Raw genomic sequence first — 22,291 nt, 5'->3', positions numbered from 1 at the left:
TGCCGATGAGCTCTCCGCCTACACCGACTGCGGCCACACCTTCGTCTTCCTCGTCCATAAAAGGCTACGGTATTCCCCCAGTTTGTTTCATTAGATGGTCTCGATAGGGATTTAGATCCTTGCGGTAAGCAAAAGGCATCGACTCGATGAGGAAGGTTTAAGAAATTGCCTGCGAGTTGTCCTGTGTGCATCGCCTGCGCAGTGTCAGACTGATCGCAGATTGTTCCTGCTGAGACCTGAGAGAGAGAGGTGAGTCGCCGGTGAGCTATCTCAAAGGTTAACCGATCTCCAAATGATACGACAAAGAAAGGATGGTTTAGGTCCCTCCAAAGCTTGAAGAAAATCGGGATTGAGGTAAAGGTGGACCTTGACTCAGCCACTCCGATCCGACAGCAAGTCTGGAAGAGAAGGGCTCCGACAGAGGAGAAGAAAAAAGAGAAGGCGTTGGAGAATGAAAGTTGCTTGTACCTCCGCCCAGGTTTCCTTTTATCTCTCGTCCATGCATGAAAAGGGCTGTCCACACGTGCTTCCTGTCCTGTCCTGGATACGGGGTGATTTATCATCGTATTTTTGAAGGGTGTTTGAGAATTGAGAGAGAGTAATCTATCTCTAATTATTAATAATGTTATTTGATTTATATTATAATCAATTCTCAAATAAAATAATATAATCATCGTATCAATAAATAAATTATAATTTTAAAAGATGATTACTTTCACCGTCTAAATTTTTTACGATTACGAAGTTAACGAATTTTTTTTCATAATTACTCTCTTACTTTAAAACTAAATTAATTAAAATATATTATAAAACTTAATTACAATTGAATTAATTAATTTAATAAATTTTAATTTAAATATTTATAAATTTAAAGAGATAAATTATTTTAAAATTTTAAAAATAAAATTAATAAATTATATTTATTAATTCAACTAATTATTTTATTAATATATTTATTTATTTATTTTAAATTTTAAAAAACAAAATTAATTAATTATAGTTATTAATTTAATGAATTATTTTATTAAAATAATTAATTTAATAAATTATTTTATTAAAATAAAATTAATAATATAGTATTATTATACATGGTAACAACTATGCCATAGTTATTACAGCACTACAATAATAATATTTTTAAAATGAAAAATATAATGAAATGTTATTTTTTTAAAGAACAATTCTCATAATTAAGAGCACTCATTTGTTATTTTTTTAATTAAAAGATCGCCTTTTTATTAGAATTGTAACAAGTCTCTATCCCAATCCATTTTTATTTTCGATATTATTATAATAATAAGATACTTCAATATTAATACTATTATCTTATAATAATTATAAATTATAATTATTATAATATAATTTGTAATTATTATAATATAAATATTTGATCTGATTAATATTGATAAATATTATATTATATTATAAAATATAATTATTATAATATAATTCATAATTATTATAATATAACATTTGATCGGATTAATATTGATAAATATTATATTATAATAATTAATCATTAAGTTATTTTTTTATATTATAATAATTATGATGTAACATACAACAAGATGGAAAATAAATATATTTTTAAAATAAAATAATATGAAATGAAATATTATTTTGATGATAAATAAATTAAATCTCTTAGGACAATTCTAATAAAAAAAAAGAGACGTCCTTCTAATTTCTTGCACTTGATTTTTACTCTTATTTATTTTATCCTATAAAAATCAAATTTATTTACATTAAAATTAAATTGCCATTTGTAAGGAAAAATAAAAACCCTTGTCTCCACGTTGTGCAGAAAGAGGGTTTATGGGAACCAAATCCCTCTAGGTCACGCTGCTCATGGCATTCTCTCCTGCTTCGCTTCTTCTCCGGCGCTCCTCCGCCGCCGCCCCCTTATCTCCTTTGACCTCCCTCCGTGCGTCCCTCCTTGTTTCCCTTGTAAAAGTCCCCTCCTTTTTCGCCTCCGGGCGCTCCCTCTCTGCCGCTCCACTCCCGCATCCATCTGACTCCTCTGATCCCCTTGACCCCCCTCAAACCTCCCTTTCCACCCGCCTCTCCTTCGTCCTCGACCAGATCGACTCCATCGATCGTGATCGCGCTGATAAGGAAGCCGCTCTCCAGCGCATCCGCGCCTGGCACCAGGCCAAGGCCGCGCCGCCGCCCCAGCCGCCTTCCCCGCTCCCGTCGCCTCCATCCAATGATGATGCGACTCCCGTGGACCCAGCAACTCGTGATAGGAACCAAAACGAGATATTTCACGCTCCAACTGATACGAGCACGAATGGGAGTATGAAGGATGTTCTTAGGCAGGAGGTGGAGGTCGTACACCCCTGGCCCGAGTGGATTGAGCTGATGGAGAGATTGTCGCAGCAGAATTACTTTGACTTTCGTAGGACAGACGAGGAGCGCGTCGCAGCGAATTTGTCCATCGACCTCTCGTCAATAAAGGAAGAAGTGGGGTTTGATTTCTCAAGGGATTGGACCGCTGTTAGGAATGCTTGTTCGAATTTTGGCCGTGACCGCTTTGATATTTTGAGGTAGGCAGGAAATCTTACTCTTTAAGTTTTTTGTTTTGTTTATTTTGGAGATGCTAGGTGATCTTTTAACTTGTAATCATGCTGAGATTTGTCCATTTTCTGTGACTTCGTTTACATTTGGATCTTTTTTCTGCACCATCATATTTTGTGGAAGAAAATTGGTATTTGAATACTACAACTATAGACTCATAATTTGGTTTGAGATAAAAGTTTAGACTCAATAAGAAGCATCTGCCACCTTAAGAGCCTGTTACTTTAGATGGAATCAATAAATGGATGAATGTGTAGATGGATGGACACATATGTCTATTCTTTCAGTCGAAGGGATGGATCAATCAGAAAGGATAAATTGAAGGATAAAGTTTCTGATTTCTCTCATTTTTCATCTCCCAAATCAGGCAAATTGAGAGAGGGGTAGATATTATAATTTTTACATACTATTTTAATGCTGTTCTTATTTGCTTCAGTTTATAACCTACCTGGAGTGCAATCTGATTTTCTTTTTTTTTCCTTTTTCACCTTTCTCTGTTACAGACACCTGTCTCATCTTTACACCGCTCTTTCTCCGATGTGTCTTTGTACTTCCTATCTTTCCTCTCATTACTTCAAGGATAGATTATTAAAAAAGGCCTTGATACTTTAATTCCTCTTTTCCCAACAACAAATCATCTGGAATTGACTAGTAGTTAGTTGGCCTTCACTTAGATATAATTTAGTTAACGTAATTAAAATTGATTTAAAAGATTTGTATAGAGTTGAATGATGGGAATATCTATGATTCTTTTAACATTTTAGTCTTCTTACAACTGGAAGAAAGTTTGAAACGTTTGAAAGTTAGCGAGACAGAATGAGAGAGAAATGCGAAAAGGGGTTACAAAGAGAGGATAGTCTTGTCATTTTTTCAATTTTAATTATTTGTTCTTTGGTTTATCACTCCAGAACAGTTCAACGAATAGGTGTCTAAATGAACAGGCAGAAGGATAAATTAAACGTCCATCCAACTATTCATCTATCCATCCATCCTCATTCATCTTATTTCCTGGAAGAGATGGTCAATAAAAGGATGAATATGATGGAAAAATGAAATGGAGGGATGATAAGGAAATTATCCATTGAGTTGTTTCCTTGAATGTACGCATATAAAGAGGATGAATGATTGCTTTCTTTATGATTGTGTGTTAATTAGCTTTCCATCCAGTTGAGTCACAAAGGATGGATACTCAAAATCATCTCCTCAAAAATATCTGATTTCCTTCTTTATTTGTCACCTTTGTTTTTCAAAAGGGAACAAGGGGGAGATTTTCCATCCTTTGACTTCTCTCTTGATCTTAGTCCGTCCTTCAACTTCTTCATTCATGTAAATAAACCCCTAAGTTTTAGCTGGCATTGGATATTGTTATTGTTTATGTCATAATTCTTTGCATGATTAAGTTGAATGAGAATTGAAATGCAGGTCATTGTCGAGGAATGATATTCAAGTTCTGGTGGGTCATGGATGCCCAAGTATGAGCCCAAAAGTTGTCTTCTCAGCAAAGTTGTTAAGAAAGCTTGTGCACCTTGATGAAGGAGATGTATGTAACACTTTCTCCATAACTTATTATATTCATGAACTTGATGAAAGCTTGTTGCAGAATGAACTGCTCTTAGCTCATGCCTCATTTTCTATGATTATTTTCTATTTTATACAAAGCTTGCATCACCAGCTTACTAGAGACAGTCCTATGTTTGAACTTTGACGGATGTTTTAGGTTTAGGCTTATTGACCTTCTTCTGACAAAGCATGTCTTAGTTACCATGGAAATGCTGAAACACAGCTGAATGTTAGTTGGATAGGATCGTGGAGGTTGTTTTTGGAATGAAATTAACCAGAGATCTGAATGGTGCTTGAATGAACAGTGGTGCTTTACTTGCAAATCTCTGTTACAACTGTTCCTTTGTGCAATAGCATTACACAAAGCTCCCATACATGTGAAATGTGATGATTCTGATTGAAACTATGAGGTTTTGATATTTCTGCTGTAGATTTAATTAAATTGCTACTGACTGCAGTAAAGACAGTCTGGGTTTTGCATTTGCAAGCATAGTGGCTTGTTTAGGTCTTCTAAGCTTTATACTCGATTCATTAATCCATGTTCTGGAACTATTAGCACATCCCAAGTTCCATCATGAATTATTTCATAACTTGCCAAATTTGCTGTAGTTGTGAGCCATCTGATTCATGTTAGTACTGACTCCAGCTGACCTAACAATTGATGAATGACACTAATATGGATGATCCTGATACAAGCAATAGTCAGCTAAATTGGGTTAGTAGGATCAAGAACATCTTTTTTAATTCTCTAAGATTGCTAGAGTTCTTAGCCACTGTTATTGTCATGTCAGTTTAAATAAGTGTTAGGGAGCCAGATCAGTTTCTATTTACCAGTCTATGTAACTATCGTCATTATGAAAAACTGATGATAATTTCAAGCAACTTAAATATATGAGATGAATGCAACAAATGTGTTAATGTTTTAGAAATATGAGAAACATAGCATGAAAAATGAGCTCTCTAGTTAATTTTCCCACTTAAGCCTTAGACTGAGATTAAATTATTTAGATGAAGTAAACTGCACAGATACTGATGCTTTACTTTGACGTCAGGTATGTAGTTCATGCAGCCTAAGGAGCAAGTGTGGCAGAGGATATATCTTACCACGCAAGGAGGATGAAGCACGCACTCTTGATGTTGTGCGCATCTTACTGACATTTGGTTTTAATTATGTAAAAGAAACAGTTGAAAATAAGCCTCTCATGAAAATGATAACTGTAAAAACTGTAATCCGCAAGTTGCTACATGAGATTGTTAAGTTGAGTGCAATTCCAATAGATCCCAATCTTCCACCTCCTGTCATCAAGAAGCCTCCTCCTAAGGTAAAGCAACCCCCTCCACCACCGAAAAAAAGAGTGGGGAGAGATGATGTAGAAATGAAGAAAGGAGATTGGCTTTGTACCAAGTACATCTTTTACCTTTTTGTTTGTGTTAGATTCTACTTCCTGTTGTTTGTTGGCTTAAGCTAATTATTTTGAATTCAGGTGTAACTTCATGAATTTTGCAAAAAATATTGTCTGTTTGCAATGTGATGCTAAACGACCCAAGCGGCAACTCCTCCCTGGGGAATGGGAATGTCCTCAGTAAGTGCATTCTATCTTTGGCCTTTTACCTAATGATATATTATCAATTACTTGAAAGTGTAAATAGACACACAAAAGGAGGGATGAATTGAGTGTTTTTGCTTAAAAAATGTTATCTTTTTCTAACTAAATATAACTTATACTAACAAATTTAAATAACTATGACAAGTAATTCAAAAGCTAATAACCTATTACAACATGTGAACTACAAACAAATACTCATCTAGGTACACAGGTTAAAATTTTCAAATGCACAAGCCGTTTTTGTTAATTTCCTTAGCTTGCAGTTGCATTGATATGTAATTCCTATCCTTGTGCTTGAATGCTAGCACACACCTTCTCCATGGTCTTCCTACCTTAGTAGATAGCACAAAGTTGGCATTAACCACCAAGCAAGAAACTCCTTAAGACAATTAATCTCTTAGCTACATTCAACTTGTTCTAGAACTCATGTTCCTACTAGAATATTGTGTCTTACACTCAATGAAAGCAATAGAACTTATATTTATACTCTAACTGAGATTGAATTATCTCAAACTGTGCTTGCAGCTAAGGACTCTTTATAATCCATGAAGGTATGTAAAATAACAATTTTAGCACAAAGCAATGAGAGAGAAGTTAATTCTCAATAATGGAGTCATTTGTTGATAACTCTTAGCTTGCTCACACACCATTAAGAGATAAATTATATGCTCAGGAGGATCAAATTGCTCTAGGAAGATTTTTTGATGTATCAATTAGGTTAAATCTTATTAAGGTTCATTAATTAACATGGTATACTAGGATAAACTAGATTTTTTGAGATGAAAAAGGATGGGTTTCAATAATTGAGCTTCAATAACAACTAACTTTGGCAACTGGTCAACCAGTATATCCATGGGTTAAGTCTAGTGGTCAATATCGCAGTCAACTGATTAGGATATAAGGCTTTATAGGAAAATATAAAAATAGAGGTGTTTTAGCAGTCTATCTACTGAAACTGGTACTCTTGCCATTTTAAATCACCACCCTATTTAGGCTAGTTGAGATATATCCATGGGTTAAGTGAAAATTATGTCATTTTTCAAGTCACCCCCATCCTCCAACCTATCTTGAATATCGATGTATTCTTTTTTATCAAGCGTTTAGAATGTGTTGGTTTAGGATATAAGGCTTTATAGAGAAAATATAAAAATAGCATGGACAAGGAATCAAATTACATCACTTCACAAACCCTGCATATGATCTACAAAACATCTTTGAAACCTTCCAAATTTCAATGAATTCTTTGTTGTTTCCTTTTCATTGATTTATTTTGTGCTTAACATGAGTATGTTGATTAAAATCCTACAATACAATTGCAAAGTGCAATTTAACAACATTGTTTGTTATCATCAGCATGGCTGTCAAGATGACCAGGGCATTAAATTTATGCTTACATTACTATCTCTCATGGTTGACTTATCTTTTATACAAAGTAATTTTTACAATTTGAAGTCATTGACAATCTACTACCCTTTATCCTCTCCATAGGTGCAATTTCTTGAACTATAGGCGAAACATGGCATGCTTTCATTGTGACCACAAGCGTCCCCCTGATGAATATACAGAAAGTCAAGTGCATACAAGAGATACAAGAGAATATAGTCCAAACACAAGATTGGAGAGGACTACCAGATTGCAAAATGTCTCTTCAGCCTGGAATTTTGACTTTGATGACAATGAATCTGATGGAGCTGATGTTGCAGCATTTGAGTTTGCTGATCCCCATAAGAATGATCAAGGTTCTTTGGACAATCAGTCTTATAGGGGAACTGATTTGGGATCTGAAGATGATATGGTACATAATGACAGGGTGTCAAGAACCACAAAACGAGATCACCATTTTATGGAAGATAATAAAAGGAAATCTGCCTTGGACTCTCGTAGAACAGGATTTGATGATTTTGATGAAGAAGAGGATGATGATGTGGACAATTATGAACTTGATAGGACCCAAACAGGCGAAGTTTCCCGGATGAATTTTTCGGAGCTAGAAAAGACATCTGATTCTGAAGGCTCAGAAGCATTTGATCATTATATAAACTCAAAAAATCATGCTTCAAAAGATACTATGTCTGACTCCGAGGATGAAGGTACTGCTGAACATCCTTATCGGAGACCTGGTCATGATGCAGATTCTGATCGGATGGGTGGTGGCAGGGGTCACCTGCGATATCGTAGGGAGATGCCATTTGGGTCAGATGATGACTTCAAATCTGATTCTGATGAAATGGACGACAGTCTAGGGTCAAGATATGGGAAAGGCCACCAAGGAAATCTAGGTAGAGCCAGGGAACGAAAATTTTCCAATTCTGGTGACAGGTACCCTGCTGGTATGGTGTCTGATGATGATGACTTATCCAGAGATAGTAAGAGAGGAAAATTCTCTTCTAGAGGCTCACAGAGGGAATTTGGAGCTTCTGATAGAATGGGCGGCAGGAGGAATTCTTTCGCCCGTGGCGGCAATTATGGTTCTTCTAGAGGATCACGTGTGCATGGAAAAGGTGACAGGTACGCCGCTCGTATGGTTTCTGATGATGATGATGATGACGACGACTTATCCAGAGATAATAAGAGAGGAAAATTCTCTTCTAGAGGCTCACAGAGAGAATTTGGAGCTTCTGATAGAATGGGCGGCAGGAGGAATTCTTTTGCCCGCGGCAATTATGGTTCTTCTAGAGAACCACGCGAGCATGGTGATGGTAACAGGTTTGCAGCTGGTATGGTTTCTGATGATGATGACTATTCGTCCAGAGGTAGCAAGTGGGGAAAATCCTCTTCTAGAGGCTCACAAAGAGAATTTGGAGCTTCTGATAGAATGGGCAGCAGGAGGAATTCTTTTCCCCGTGGCAATTATGGTTCTTCTAGAGGATCACGGGAACATGGAAGTGGTACTGGAACCAGCCACAGAAGTTTCAGAGAAAATGATGGATTTCAACGATTCGATAGCCGAAGGCGAACTAACGAGGGAGGATTTGGTACATCTGACCAAAAAAGAAATAGGTCTAGTAATGGAACAAGAGGCTCACGAAGAAATGGTAGAGGTATGGAGTGGGAGTAATTTCTTCCTAACGGCTTTTCCGACCGATGGTTGGAACAGAACTGCTGATGACAATGGCAAGTGCTTGTACCTCACATGTCCAATGCTGCCACTTTGAGGGGGCTTAGATGCCTTAGCAAATGCAGCTCTGGGACCTCCTTTGAAATATGCTATCTTTTCCGATTTACCGGATTCTTAACTATTTTATTGAAGGTGAGAGTATTTAGTTTCCTCCACACTGAGAGGGATATATTTTTTTTAAATGAAAATTTGTTATAATCTGCCTTTGTTTATCCAGATGATACATGCACCCTGCTACAATGAAATTCTTATCACTTGAAAGGGGTGAGAAACATCAAGATATCGTTCAGTCCTGGCCAAAGTAAGCTGCATGCATCTCTTTCACCAGCTGTGAGACTTCTGTTTCACTTCTTGTTACTTTCTTCCATTTTGGCAAACTGCAAGATTATGAGAATTGAACAATGTAAAAAAGAGTGATAAAAACCGGCCAGATCAATCTGAATAAAATCCAAGTCCCTGTATCAGTTCCATCACTTCACGCACAGGCATCCCAAGAACTTGTCCTTGTTGGGTATATGTTCTGTTAAAGATAATATTCATGGCCTTCGTCTTTGTCATCTGGTATTTATCTCAATCTCTGATGCCGCGAATCAGCACGTTGTATTGTCCTTTTTATGCCTTGAATTGATCTTGATCTGGTCGCGGCGCTGTGCCCGGATGCTTTGATCTTCAGCTAGTAACTTGAATGTTCCTTGCAGCCTCGTGATGAGATGCTAAAGTATAGTTGGCATTTTATGGACGAACAATTTATATTCTGTAGAGATATTGAAATGCAATCAATGGAGCATAAGACAAGTCATGTCATTCACCATCCATGCAATGCAATTGATTTGACTTGGGCTCGATTTTTTTAATTAATCATGTCAATAATCATGAGTCTCCTCGTTTAGAATATTTTCAATTTTGTAGAATTTTGAATTGCTTTTTTTTCTAGATTTTTTGAGGTGCAGATTTAGTCATTTTAAACAAATAAAAATAGTATTTTTAGGAAACTTTTTTCTTTTAAATGATTTAGTTAGATCATTTAGTGTCATTGTTTTTCTTTTGTTAACTACATCTTAAGGTGCTCTATCAAAATCATTTTGAACTCTTTTCATGAGACTTTTTTTTTTGTCTTTGGACTTTAACAACTTTTATTTAATGATTTCATCGTAACTTTTACGATCGATTGATTATAGAATACTGAAAATACAAACGAGTTAACGTAGAACCTCTCTTAAGTTTCAAGTCTTGACGAGTTGAAAAAGAACCATAGAGGTAGGGTGGCAATCTATTAAGGTGAAATTGGCTAGCTATCGCACACAAGTTAGTCGAACACTTGCGTTAAGTCGAGTACGACACGAGGCCAAGTTAGGCGTAGCAAAGTGGCTGACTAGGCCTTACAGAACTTGTGGTCTCGTCGATGACTTAGTCTTCACAAGAACAATTTCAAGTGGTGTTGTGCCGGACCATGAGCAGCATCAAGTTCAAATATATATACACTTATCAATTTGATTTTTTTTTAAAAAAATAGAAATTTACATTTGTTAAAATAAACAAGTTTTAGAAGTTCATTAACAGGCATGGCTAAATTGTAGAGGATGATGAAGAAGAGAGATGAGCCTTTTACCATGAAACTCAAGATAATTAAAAAGTTAATTATGGGAAAGATTGATGAGCCAGTTCACAAGAGACAATGATTTCAATGAGCTCTGGGACTTTAGTAATTAACATGCTAAAAAGCTTTGTAATTTCCTTAATAATATTTGAGACTAGTTAAGAAAAGTCTAATTAGCATCGATCCATTACATCATGTGAAAAATTACATGAAGTAATCTCATGAGTAAGCTTTTCTTTCAAGTCATACATATCAAGCTTTAACCAAGATCTACTCGTCAAACCCAAAGCGCACCCGCATCGCGAAGGAGAGGGACCAGCCTGCCCCCAAGGTGCAACGACATGATTTTGTCGGTCGACCCAATCAACTTCCCTCCGATGAACACGACCGGCACCGGCGAGTTTCGCCCCACGAGCTTAGCCAGAGCTTTCTCCATCTCTCGGCCACGCGGAGCCTCGTCGAGCTCATGGATGGCAGCATTGACGCCGAGGTCATGGAAGAGGCTCTTCACGGTGTGGCACATACAACACGAGCTCAAACTAAATACGACGACCGCCCTTTGCGACGCCAACTTCATCACATTGTCCATTGCTATGAACAACAATGAAACCACAACCAAACCAAGTGTTGGAGGCTTAGACTTGTTGCTTGACTTCTCTCTTGTGTAGGCTTGCTTTTATAGCTAGAGAGGAAGGAAAAGTCAACAAAAATTGAATATTGCTTACAAGAGCATGAAAATGTTTGGATTTTTTTATTATTTTTTTATCATTGCCTTGAGGTTGACATTTTGATTTGGATAATATCAACTTTACTTTTTGTGGTGTGGTATGAGAATGAGGAATATTTTGGTGGCTATCTAGTGAATATATCATTTGACTTTTGGATTTCAAATGCCTTGTCAAGCACCTTTTTTTTTCATTGAGGATGCTCATTTTGGAATTGCTAAACCTTCACCTTAAGTTGAGTTGAGTTTTGGGTGTTGAAGGGGTGGGCTAATCACACAAGATTGAATTGACATAATCTTATGGTAGATAGGTAGGCAGTTTAGGGTCCCTAAATCCTAAATCCTAAATTTTAAAATATTTTATCATATGTAGTTAAAATATTTTTCTAATGATTTTGAAGGAATCTTTGTGCAACATGGCCAATCATCTTTTTGATAAGATAAAAATATATATGTCATAAGATAAACCTAGAATTTTCAAGAAAGGAGATTGATGAACTTATTCTTGTTTCTCATTGCTTTTGGAAGATCCCTTCATATCTATTGATCAGAGAGGTGCAAAATCTCTGCCCCAGGAATCCATCAACCTCACATGATTTGGACTGCGCGATCCAATCCAACTCAAGCTGACTCATGCGAGGGAATACAATTCCTTGTAGGGACCGAGGCGTGTCATGCATGCCTATTTCGTTAATTCAGATATCTATCTAACCGCTCGAGATAACAATCGATGGCTATATCGGGTATATATGCAATATGTTTCACTCATAATTTAGCACTTGACACTCCTTAATGAGTTTAATTGCAACTTGTCATTTGAGGTTAAGCTAAAATTTTGCAACTTTTTTCTACTTGATGGTCGACAAGATTCGAAATAGCCATTTATGGATTATAAGCTCTTTTGCCTTTCATCACATTGAGATTGAGTTAATAACTCCAATTAAGGCATTAATTAGAATTGGCTACGGCTAATTAAAATCCAATTTGAAGTCGAATAGTTGTATTTTGGGCTGGATTCGAGTTTAGGCTGATTGGGCCTGAATTGGGCTTAATTTAGAAATGGTAAATTTGAACCGGAATGGACCGTAATCTCGATTGAACCGGCGCCAGAAAGGAAACAATTCATACCCCCGGCCGATCTCCTCCTCACCGAGTCACCCCCGGCCGATCTCCTTCTCCTTCTCCCTCTCCCTCTCCCTCTCCCAATCTCGATCTCCTTCTCCTTCTCCCAATCTCGATCTCCTTCTCCTTCTCGAAGGACGACGAGTCACCCCCGGCGTGATCTTGTGGCTAGATACCAGTCATACATCGGCGTGATCTGAACTCGGTGAGATCTCCTTCCCCTTCTTCTTGCGGACGCCGCCGCCACCGCCACCGCCACCGAATTTTCATTTTCCAGCCGCTTGAGAGTTGACCTAAAAGAGGGGGAAACAGTAGGTTTCGGTTCCCGGTCTAGACGTGCAACCACCTCACCGTTGCAAGTCGCAAAAACTCTTGTCCTCTCCGGACTCCGGCGTCGGCGACGTCTCGCACAGCCTCAGGCTTGCAGTTCCTCTCTTTCTGCGAAAGCAAGGTCGTGACTCGCTGGCACTGACGCGGCATCAGATTATAGGTGAGTACCCGTCCCTCTCTCTTCCTCCAGATTCTTTCAAAACAGTTCAGTTTGCTTTTTTTTTTTACAGGATTACTTTCGCTTGCTTTTGCTATAACTTACTTCAATTTTGTGTAAATCGCCATACATTTCCAGACTGAATCACACCCTACTTCAGAAATTAAACTAGATCACAATCAAAACCTTCGTAATAGTAAAGGGCCAATTATTTTAATTAGAACCATTTGTGCTAGCGGAAATTCTACCAGATTCAGGTCTACAATATGTGAAAATTTATGACTGCTAACAGCCTGTAAGTGCATGATATATGTTAAGGAACCAAGTGAATCCTGGCCTAATCCAATAATAAAAATCAAGGAAAAGAGTGTAGTTTCCAGAGGAGATGCCACTGAAGGCCTGAAGGCAATCCAATAATAAAAATCAAGGCAAAGAGTGTACCACTGAAGGCCAGAAGGCATTATAAAATCTAAACTTGAGCTAATTGAGTACCTCATAATACTACCTATCCACTCCATTATTTCTCTTTGGTCTTTTCTCCTCTAATTCTATTTCTTATAGCTGAGTTGATCACATGAAATGTGTGCAAATTCGATCACTTGCATAGATATTTAGTTCTAAATTTCTTTGTTCATTTTAATTAGTTACTAGAGACTAGAAGCACATGCAGTGCTAAACATCTAACTGTATTGAAATTTTCTTTAATTATCTTAAATTACTTTTACATCTTTGAACATCAGTTACACGATGAAAAAGTTTATACGGCAGAGTCATTCTTTATTGGTGCCATTCTGCATTCTAGTCTGATAAACTTTTATGAAAGAATTAAATTTAGAGTCAGAATAGAATGAAGAGCTTGACATAGTTCACTTAATAAGACCGACAAGTCTTGTTAATTGCAAACATGATGGAGCACAATGTTATGAAGCATGTTAATTGCAAACATGCTTTATGGAGAGGTGTGTCTTTATCATCTTCTATTAATAGAGTGCTTTAATTAGTTTGATGAACTAGGTGACCTCTTGCAACATATATCGACTTTGAATAGGCAAGGCTCCCGGAGCATAACTGAGTTGATTACGACGCAGCAGACTTGTAGAAGAGGACAAGGATTCGAATCCTGACGAAGTCAAGCAATACCCTTCTGCGTCCGTGACCAACTGTAATTTCTCGATTTACCTCCTGACAGATGGTCGTGGAGTCGACCGTGTGGGGCCGCTATGGTGGTGAATTCTACCTTTTTTATAGAAGAATTTGAATAGGCAGGGATTCAACCTGAACTCTTACAATATTGTTGTTTGGATCAAGATGAATGTTTTGGTTCATTCATATTTTTTAATTATTAAAAATAATAATATAATAATATAAAATTATTGATTAATTATTAAATAATTAATTAACACAGATAAATATTAATAATTGTAGTCTAATTGATTAAAATATTTAATATGTATTTGGAAGATCCGAGTTTAGTATCAATATCAATAAATTTCTTTTTAAAATATATAACCATCCAACCCACGATTCAATATGGATTAATGAACCCCTGAACATTAATTAGCCCGATATCTTAGCGAGCCAATTACCATTCCGACTCATAATCCCGAGTCAATGGGTAACTAACCTATCGACCAATGGTCAGATCTACGCCTCGAAGAACGTCAATATAGAATTTATAAATAAATATTAATTTAATATTTAATAATATGAAGAAAAACATATATCCAAATGCAAATAAATTATTATATAAATATTTAAAAGAAACTAAAAGATTAAAAATTGTAAACTAATTAGAAAATTTTAACAATGTTTTTAAATTATCTAATTTAATACTGATTTCTTAAGCTGCAGAAATAAATTCAGCAAAATTAATAATATGAACTTTCATTGGTTTAGGCCTATAATCATAATGGAAATAGCAAATTACACATACTGTTAACAAAATTTCCTATTTTAACGGGTAAAATTGACGCCGATTCCTTTTGCCTCCTGCCCTTGTCGACGACCCCCAGCAAAACCGCCGTGCGCCACTCGGTTCCGGCGATTTTCGCATCGTCGGGCCTCGAGCTCGCTTCTCTTTGGAGTTTGGACTGCTATCTCTCTCTCTCCTCGTCAGGGCCCTCGAGTTCCTGCCCCTCGCGCTCGCTGCTTACCTGGCGTAGGGCACCCTGGGTAAATCTTCTCCTCCTGGGCTCAGTTGGTGATCCCGGAGGCAAAAGTTTGTTATTTGGATTTTATCATTCGTCTTGATCGATGGGATTTGTGATTTTGGCTTGTTCGTGGCTACTATGCTTTTTTTAGGGTTCTGATGTAACTAGAACATTATTTATTCGATAATTTCTCTTTGATACGCATTCGTTTTGCTTTACCATGGTAGATTCGTGCTGTTTTGCAGACTCGGTCGTCAGAAGAAGTATCCGTGTCCTGAATTAGTTAGGATTTAGTGTCTCTTTGATTGTTGAATTCTCTTGGACAATGATTTCTTCAGTGTAAGTAAGATGGAGATTGGGACGTTTTTATATGAATGCCATTTCAAAATATTGACTTGCGGTTTGTGACGTTTTCTGAGGGGTCAGTGACAGTTTGATCGAATCATCCTTGGTTCTTTTGCAGATTTTCATAATAAAGTTCAGATAGATTGCTTGAAATTTTTTAACCTGCATCAATATGGATTCTCTTGCTACTATCTTCTTCTTCTGTAAAGAAGAGAGTAATAAGAGCATCCATATTGATGCATCAATATGGATGCTCTTACTACTATCACTTTTAACTAGGAGTGCGTTGGAAATAATGGATAAAAGAGAACTGAAGCAGGGCACAAGCCATTTATGGATTATAAGCTCTTTTGCCTTTCATCACATTGAGATTGAGTGAATAACTCCAATTGAGGCATTAATTAGAATTGGCTACTGCTAATTAAAATCCAATTTGAAGTCGAATAGTTGTATTTTGGGCTGGATTCGAGATTGGGCTGATTGGGCTTCATTTAGATATGGTAAATTTGAACCGGAATGGACCGTAAGCTCGATTGAACCGGCGCCAGAATGGAAAATTTCATTACATTGCATTTTCTTCCCTGCTCACTCCCAATCTCGATCTCCTTCTCCTTCTCGAAGGACGAGGAGTCACCCCCGGCGTGATCCTGTCGCTAGAAACAATTCATACATCTTCGTGATCTGAACTCGGTGAGATCTCCTTCCCCTTCTTCTTGTGGACGCCGCCGCCACCGCCACCGCCATCGCCGAAGAAAGGAAAATTTCATTACCTGCTCGCTCCCAATCTCGATCTCCTTCTCCTTCTCCTTCTCCTTCTCCTTCTCGAAGGACGACGAGACACACCCGGCGTGATCCTGTGGCTAGAAACAATTCATACATCTTCTTGATCTGAACTCGGTGAGATCTCCTTCCCCTTCTTCTTGCGGTGGCCACCGCCACCGCCGAATTTTCATTTTCCAGCCGCTTGAGAGTTGACTTAAAAGAGGGGGAAACAGTAGGTTTCGGTTCCCAGTCTAGACGTGCAACCACCTCATCGTTGCAACTCGCAACAACTCTTGTCCTCTCGGGACTCCGGCATCGGCGAGTCTCTCACAGCCTCAGGCTTGCAGTTCCTCTCTTTCTGCGAAAGCAAGGTCGTGACTCGCTGGCACTGACGCGGCATCAGATTATAGGTGAGTACCCGGCCCTCTCTCTTCCTCCAGATTCTTTCAAGTGTAGGTCTTATTTGCAAAACAGTTCAGATTTTTGTTTTCAGGATAACTTTCGCTTGCTTTTGCTATAACTTACTGCAATTTTGTGTAAATCACCGTACATTTCCAGACTGAATCACACCCTAAGGCCCAATTATTTTAATTAGAACCATTTGTGCTAGCGGACATTCTACCAGAGATAGTTTCAAACTGTAGATAATCGAGCTTTCTTTTATAGATGTCCTTCCTGCGTTTTTCTTTATTTTATGTTTACCAATTTTGATTAGGTTAATTTTATGTTTAATTGATTTTTATTGGAAATTTTCTAACCCACTCCCTTTTCCTCATGCAACCCCCTCTTGTCTCGTTCCCAAGTTGATCTCCAAGATCGGGTGCAATTTACAATTTCTTGCTTGCTTTAATTGTGTGAAATTTTGAAATCTCGGTGGCTTTGTATTTTCTCCAGTGAGATCAAATTAGGTACTAGTGCAACTCTGATTAATCTCTTCATGTTTTTTAAGATGACAAATATGCTTTGATGGTTTTATCTTGAGCCGAAAGTTTACAACGGTGATAAGAGATTAATGTTGTTAAACTTATTCCCAAAGAATATATTATGCATTCAAATGGTCTGAATGCCCTTTTATTAAAGCACTAGTTTTTTTCTCTCACCTTGTAGTTCTAGAGTAGAGATTACTTGTACTTGGATTTAGCATTGGGTTGGATTTGTACTTGGGTTTAGTATTGGGTTGGATTTGTACTCTTTACCTCTTGATTAGGACTTTTTGAATGAGGATGAATGAAAATGAGTTAGAATTGTATAACGAGCAGAGATTGCTATGCTTATTTTGAAATATAGCAAGTTGAACATGGAGAGGTAATTTGGTGGAACAAAACAATAATGACACATTTTTAGAATATAAATACTCACAGAGGATCATTGTTATATTTTCCTTGATAAATTTAAAGTTTTTTTTTGAAAGAAGTAATAATTATTGAACTATTTTAGGTTGTGTTGATTTTTGAATTGTTAAGATTTTTTTTCTTTCATATTTATTTGGCATCCTACTTAGGGGATAATGCTGGTTCCACTAGTGGTAGTAGGGCTAAAGGGTGATTTCACTTGGCGGTTTTGGATTGAGTCTATGATGATTTTCTGTATTCCCAAATAAATAATATCCTCTTTGAGTTCATTGTGCAGATTTGCTACATAGGAATGACACATGAGAAGCAACACCCTATTCTACTCGATTATGTCTCTCGGTATCCACTTCCTCAGGGTTTGTATTTCATCTGTCAGTAACTAATATTTTTACAATGTTTGTTTATTCTCTTTACTCCACATTGATCTTGTTTGTGACTCTTAGGGGTGCGATTCACATATGGAACTGCTGGATTTCGTTCAGAAGGGTCGATATTGGCTTCGACGGTATTTCGAGCTGGCATTTTGGCAGCATTGAGGTCACTCAAGACTGGATCCACTGTTGGCCTGATGATCACTGCTTCCCACAACCCCATATCAGACAATGGTGTGAAGATTGCTGATCCTGATGGTGGGATGATGATACAACAGTGGGAGCCATTTGCTGATGCCCTTGCTAATGCCCCCGACTCTGAGCATTTACTCCAAGTTAGTACTTTATTCCATTGCACCCTGGCGCAATCATATACCCTTGACATGCTAAAATTTGCATTTATGCTAATTTGTCTTTAAATTAGTAAGTTTAGCGTTCACTTTTCTTCTACATTGCTGCTTGCTATCTTGCAAAGTATCATTTTTTATTTTTTATTTTTTATTTTGTATTTTGTATTTTGTATTTTTGATGCTTCCTCTAAGCGATGCCTCTCGTATTTAGTTGGTTATCCAGTTTGTTAAGGAGGAGAACATACCATTTGGTGGAGTACAATCGGCCAACATATTGTTAGGAAGAGATACAAGACCAAGTGGAGAAGCTCTCCTGGAAGCTGCAAAGCAGGTACCTGCTGTTAATTTAACTACGGATGCCATGAATTTAGACAGTGCTAATATGTTCAATAATGTAATTTGCACTTGTGTGGGGGAAGGGAATCAATTCTGTAATCGGTGCTTTTGCGATTGACATGGGTATCTTGACAACACCACAACTTCATTGGATGGTTAGAAACAGAAATAAGGGCATGAGGTCATCAGAGTCAGATTACATGGAGCAATTAGCCAAATCTTTTAGGTTAGTTGGAAGCACCTTATGTCAAGCTTTTAGTAGAACTCATTAATAACTTAAGTATTGGGATGTAGGTGCCTAGTGGACCTGGCTCCTGATCATACTATGGAATCCAAACTGGTGGTAGATGGAGCAAATGGTGTTGGTGGAGAAAAGCTTCAACAGCTAAAGAAAATTTTGAGTGGGCTGGATATTTGTGTCAGAAATACAGGTAAGGAAGGAGAAGGGCTGCTTAATGAAGGTTGTGGTGCCGATTACGTGCAGAAGGAGAAAGCTATTCCATCTAGCTTTGGTCTTGATGATGTAGGAATGAAGTAATGTTGCTAGCTAATGTTTTCATGTCTATTTATCTCCTTGCTCTTTTTTTATTCAATTCATTGGCAACTGCTTAGGCAGATGTAGCTTTTCAGGTGTGCTAGTCTGGACGGGGATGGTGATCGTCTTGTGTACTTTATACCATCAGCAAGCAGCAAAAATGTGGATCTCATTGATGGAGATAAGATATTAACCCTATTTGCTTTGTTTATCAAGCAACAGCTAGATTTCCTCTACAATGAACAAGGTTTAGATAATAAAGAAGCAGTAAGTCTTGGTGTTGTTCAGACAGCATATGCAAATGGTGCCTCAACTGCTTATCTTAAGCAGTTGGGTCTAGAGGTGGTGCTTGCTCCTACTGGTGTAAAATATCTACACAAGGAAGCTGCAACATTTGACGTTGGAATCTATTTTGAGGCAAATGGGCATGGAACAATACTCTTCTCAGAAAAATTTCTATCCCATTTGCAGGCTAGGAGTGATGAGCTCAGCTCTACAGCTTCAGGTCCATTGACAAAGTAATTACTTTCTGCACAACCATTTCTGTGAGCTCTTGTAACTGTTTTTGCCTGCTTAGCAGGTTCTGAAAGCCACAAGGCTGGTTTAAGATTGTTGGAGGTCAGTCGGTTGATCAATCAAGCAGTAGGGGATGCTCTTAGTGGATTGCTCTTGGTTGAAGCTGTGTTACAATACAAGGGATGGTCAATCAAAGCATGGAATGAGCTTTATCAAGATCTGCCTAGTAGACAGCTAAAGGTATGAAGCATACATCCTCTTGCACATAGATGAATGATATACTTTTCAATTAACGAGACTTTTTCAATTTTCAATTAGATAAAGTGTACGAGTAAATATTTATGCTTGCTTTGAAAACATTCTCAATTTAAGTATACTAGCAGTTGAAATCCTCATTCCCCAAAATCCAACTTGAGTTTAATATTCATTTTGGCAAACAAACAATGATGGAAATTGTCACAAAACTGAATATAAAGGTTGCATTATAGAAATTGCCAATTCTTTGGCATTGCAAAACCTTTTCTCCCTGCTGCAATCAAAGCAAGCAAGCATAGTTTTGGACAAGGGTAAAAAATTTCTCTGCCTGAACATAAGCTAAATGGGAATACATCTAGCTCTTTGATTAGGTCTGTAGAAGATTTCGTGAAAGTGGATACCATTTCTAATTAAATGTATTAATGATTCTAGAATCACAAAGCTGGCACCAGGATCTTTAGTTGAAGTTTCATTTGGACCAGTAGACAAATTTCATACAAAAGTCATCTCTTGAACTGCCTACTCCAAATCCTTCTAATGTTCGTGAATACTCAGTTTGATCTATTAGGTTAGTGCTTAAGTTTCATACAGAGTCATCTCATGTATGCCTTCTTCAATTCTTCCAATGTTATTCAATACTTCATTTAGTTTGATCCATTAGGTTTCTCCTTGCAAATCAGCTACTGCAGAGTTTTTATTTTGTCAAATATGCCAGTAGAACAACCTTTTATTTCTGTTAGCGCTCAATATTTTGTACATTTTAGGTCAAAGTTGCTGACCGAAATGCTGTAGTCACTGCAAATGCAGAAACAAAAGTTGTCAAGCCACCAGGCCTGCAAGAGTTACTAGATGAGGAAACAGGTAAGAAGTTGCAACCACGAAAGGTCCTGCCGTACACCAATGTGCTAATTAAGCTCATATCTACTCGTTCCCCTTACTATCTGTTTTTGTTGATATCGATAGCTAAGTACTCCTGCGGACGATGTTTCGTTCGGCCTTCTGGTACCGAGGATGTAGTTCGTGTGTATGCTGAGGCATCTACACAAGAAGCAGCTGATAATCTTGCCCAATCTGCTGTTCAACTTGTTGATCGTTTCCTTGGGTTTGCCGGCTCCCATCAGAAGGCTTGAACAGCGAATCATAAACCTTTTTTTCTACGCAAGCTAATCTTATCATCAAACTGAGAAGTGGTGATTTAGAGTTCATATTTGTTATAATTGCCTAATTTTTTCCTGAAAATAAGGATCTTCTAGTTAATAAGCTTTTGCTACTCGCTCGACCTACTTTCTTGTTTGCAAATTACACATCTGAAGTTAAATACTTCAGTATTTAATTCGGGAAGACAATAGGAATGTCGGATGATTAATCCGTCACTTGTATCGCACCACTTCTCAGACAAAGCTTTGATGGTTTTGTTCTGATTGAGGTTGATAATGTTGCAGTATTAATTTTCCTGAACTAAGGAAGTATTAGAAGAATTTATTTGTTATTGAAGTTTCGATCTCTTTGAAAGAAAAAAGGATAAAATAATCAAAAGAATAAAAAAAAACTCAATGTTTTGAATTATTCACGCGGAATTTTTTAAAAGAAATTATTATTAAAAAGACACTTCAAAATCCTTCTTTTGTAGTTTTTAAAATATTTTTTTAAAATGTTTGAGTGCTTTTAATTAAAATTATTTATTTTTTTTAAATATGTTATATTAATTTTGGTTAAAAGTATTATAAAAATTAAAAATATTTTAAGAATAAATGTGTTTTTTATATTTTTTAATATGAAATATCCATAAAGCTCTTTTTAATTTTTGCCATAATAATTTTATTATATATGTAATCTCGTTATAGAAAGAATTTAAATATATTTGTGAGTTGTGACATATAATAATATTTTGATAAATACGATGCAAATAGCTTCACTTTACAAAAATATAATATAAAATATTTTAATTATCCAGCGGTTGAATTCAGCATTTGATCCAATTCAGATCCACTTTTTTGTTAACCAAGAAAATGAATAAAAATAATAATAAATTATGAACGTGGATTTTGGCTCTTCTGGAATTTTCTTAGGTGCCAGAATTTAATAATACTGATTTATAACGCGATCTCGCAATACGATCACCGCCTGTGAATTCACCGGTCTCTCTTTGTTTTCGTTTTTCTTTTTAAAAAAATAAGCACCGGCGTCATTATTCTAAAAATGGGAGATCACCGCCTGATTTATAACGCGATCTCGCAATACGATCACCGCCTGTGAATTAACCGCCCTCTCTTTTTTTTCGTTTTTCTTTTTTAAAAAATAAGCACCGGCGTCATTATTCTCAAAATGTGCCCAACAAACACTCAATTCCAACCACCACTGCTTAACCACTTCTCCGGTTTGAGCCTGTTAAAAATAGATATTTTGGAAATATGACGTGATAAAAATATAAGATTAAATAGATGATTAAATATGTAAGCATTTTATGAGTTAATAAATGCTTACTCTTACTCCCGGTTAGCCTATCTCCGCTTCACCGGTCCTAGAG

General features: G+C 37.0%; 3 protein-coding genes across 5 annotated transcripts; 2 read left to right on the top strand and 1 right to left on the bottom strand.

Annotated features, from left to right (window-relative positions):
- The first annotated feature begins 1,845 nt into the window (after window positions 1-1,845).
- On the top strand, window positions 1,846-9,670 carry LOC141820629 (uncharacterized). Its single transcript, XM_074707983.1, has 6 exons — window positions 1,846-2,546; window positions 4,000-4,117; window positions 5,190-5,542; window positions 5,622-5,720; window positions 7,233-8,994; window positions 9,080-9,670. The coding sequence occupies exons 1-5, from the start codon at window positions 1,849-1,851 to the stop codon at window positions 8,800-8,802; spliced, it is 2,838 nt and encodes a 945-aa protein (XP_074564084.1). The 5' UTR covers window positions 1,846-1,848; the 3' UTR covers window positions 8,803-8,994; window positions 9,080-9,670.
- Window positions 9,671-10,609: 939 nt separating this feature from the next.
- On the bottom strand, window positions 10,610-11,074 carry LOC141820671 (putative glutaredoxin-C14). The gene has a single exon (XM_074708031.1). The coding sequence runs from the start codon at window positions 11,046-11,048 to the stop codon at window positions 10,737-10,739; it is 312 nt and encodes a 103-aa protein (XP_074564132.1). The 5' UTR covers window positions 11,049-11,074; the 3' UTR covers window positions 10,610-10,736.
- Window positions 11,075-15,918: 4,844 nt separating this feature from the next.
- LOC141820619 (phosphoacetylglucosamine mutase) lies at window positions 15,919-21,222 on the top strand. Of its 3 annotated transcripts, none has more exons than XM_074707966.1 (11): window positions 15,919-16,184; window positions 16,286-16,459; window positions 17,679-17,757; window positions 17,845-18,107; window positions 18,334-18,453; window positions 18,542-18,684; window positions 18,753-18,992; window positions 19,089-19,498; window positions 19,574-19,749; window positions 20,529-20,625; window positions 20,728-21,222. In XM_074707966.1, the coding sequence occupies exons 3-11, from the start codon at window positions 17,694-17,696 to the stop codon at window positions 20,892-20,894; spliced, it is 1,680 nt and encodes a 559-aa protein (XP_074564067.1). In that variant the 5' UTR covers window positions 15,919-16,184; window positions 16,286-16,459; window positions 17,679-17,693; the 3' UTR covers window positions 20,895-21,222. The 3 variants fall into 3 exon arrangements, with proteins under 3 accessions (XP_074564067.1, XP_074564066.1, XP_074564068.1); XM_074707965.1 differs by having other exon boundaries at window positions 16,283-16,459; XM_074707967.1 differs by lacking the exons at window positions 15,919-16,184; window positions 16,286-16,459 and having other exon boundaries at window positions 17,716-17,740.
- The last annotated feature ends 1,069 nt before the right edge of the window (window positions 21,223-22,291 follow it).

Source organism: Curcuma longa, unplaced genomic scaffold (assembly GCF_044706935.1).
Source record: "Curcuma longa cultivar G26 ecotype Majalengka, Jawa Barat unplaced genomic scaffold, ITB_CL_G26_1.1 utg509_np1212_2302976_RagTag, whole genome shotgun sequence".
In the NCBI taxonomy this organism is placed as follows: domain Eukaryota; kingdom Viridiplantae; phylum Streptophyta; class Magnoliopsida; order Zingiberales; family Zingiberaceae; genus Curcuma; species Curcuma longa.
Note: the sequence above shows the minus strand (reverse complement) of the source record. Positions and strands in the feature narration are given on the sequence as shown.

What these genes read in the sequence shown, in the direction of transcription:
- LOC141820619 (XM_074707966.1), top strand. Translation starts at nt 17,694, where the DNA reads ATGACACATGAGAAGCAACACCCTATTCTACTCGATTATGTCTCTCGG. An exon ending in TCGGTATCCACTTCCTCAGG is followed by an intron (nt 17,758 to 17,844) that starts GTTTGTATTTCA and finishes TGTGACTCTTAG; the next exon opens with GGGTGCGATTCACATATGGA. An exon ending in GCTCAGCTCTACAGCTTCAG is followed by an intron (nt 19,499 to 19,573) that starts GTCCATTGACAA and finishes CCTGCTTAGCAG; the next exon opens with GTTCTGAAAGCCACAAGGCT.
- LOC141820671 (XM_074708031.1), bottom strand. Translation starts at nt 11,048, where the DNA reads ATGGACAATGTGATGAAGTTGGCGTCGCAAAGGGCGGTCGTCGTATTT.
- LOC141820629 (XM_074707983.1), top strand. Translation starts at nt 1,849, where the DNA reads ATGGCATTCTCTCCTGCTTCGCTTCTTCTCCGGCGCTCCTCCGCCGCC. An exon ending in GGAGATTGGCTTTGTACCAA is followed by an intron (nt 5,543 to 5,621) that starts GTACATCTTTTA and finishes TTTTGAATTCAG; the next exon opens with GTGTAACTTCATGAATTTTG. An exon ending in GGGGAATGGGAATGTCCTCA is followed by an intron (nt 5,721 to 7,232) that starts GTAAGTGCATTC and finishes TCCTCTCCATAG; the next exon opens with GTGCAATTTCTTGAACTATA.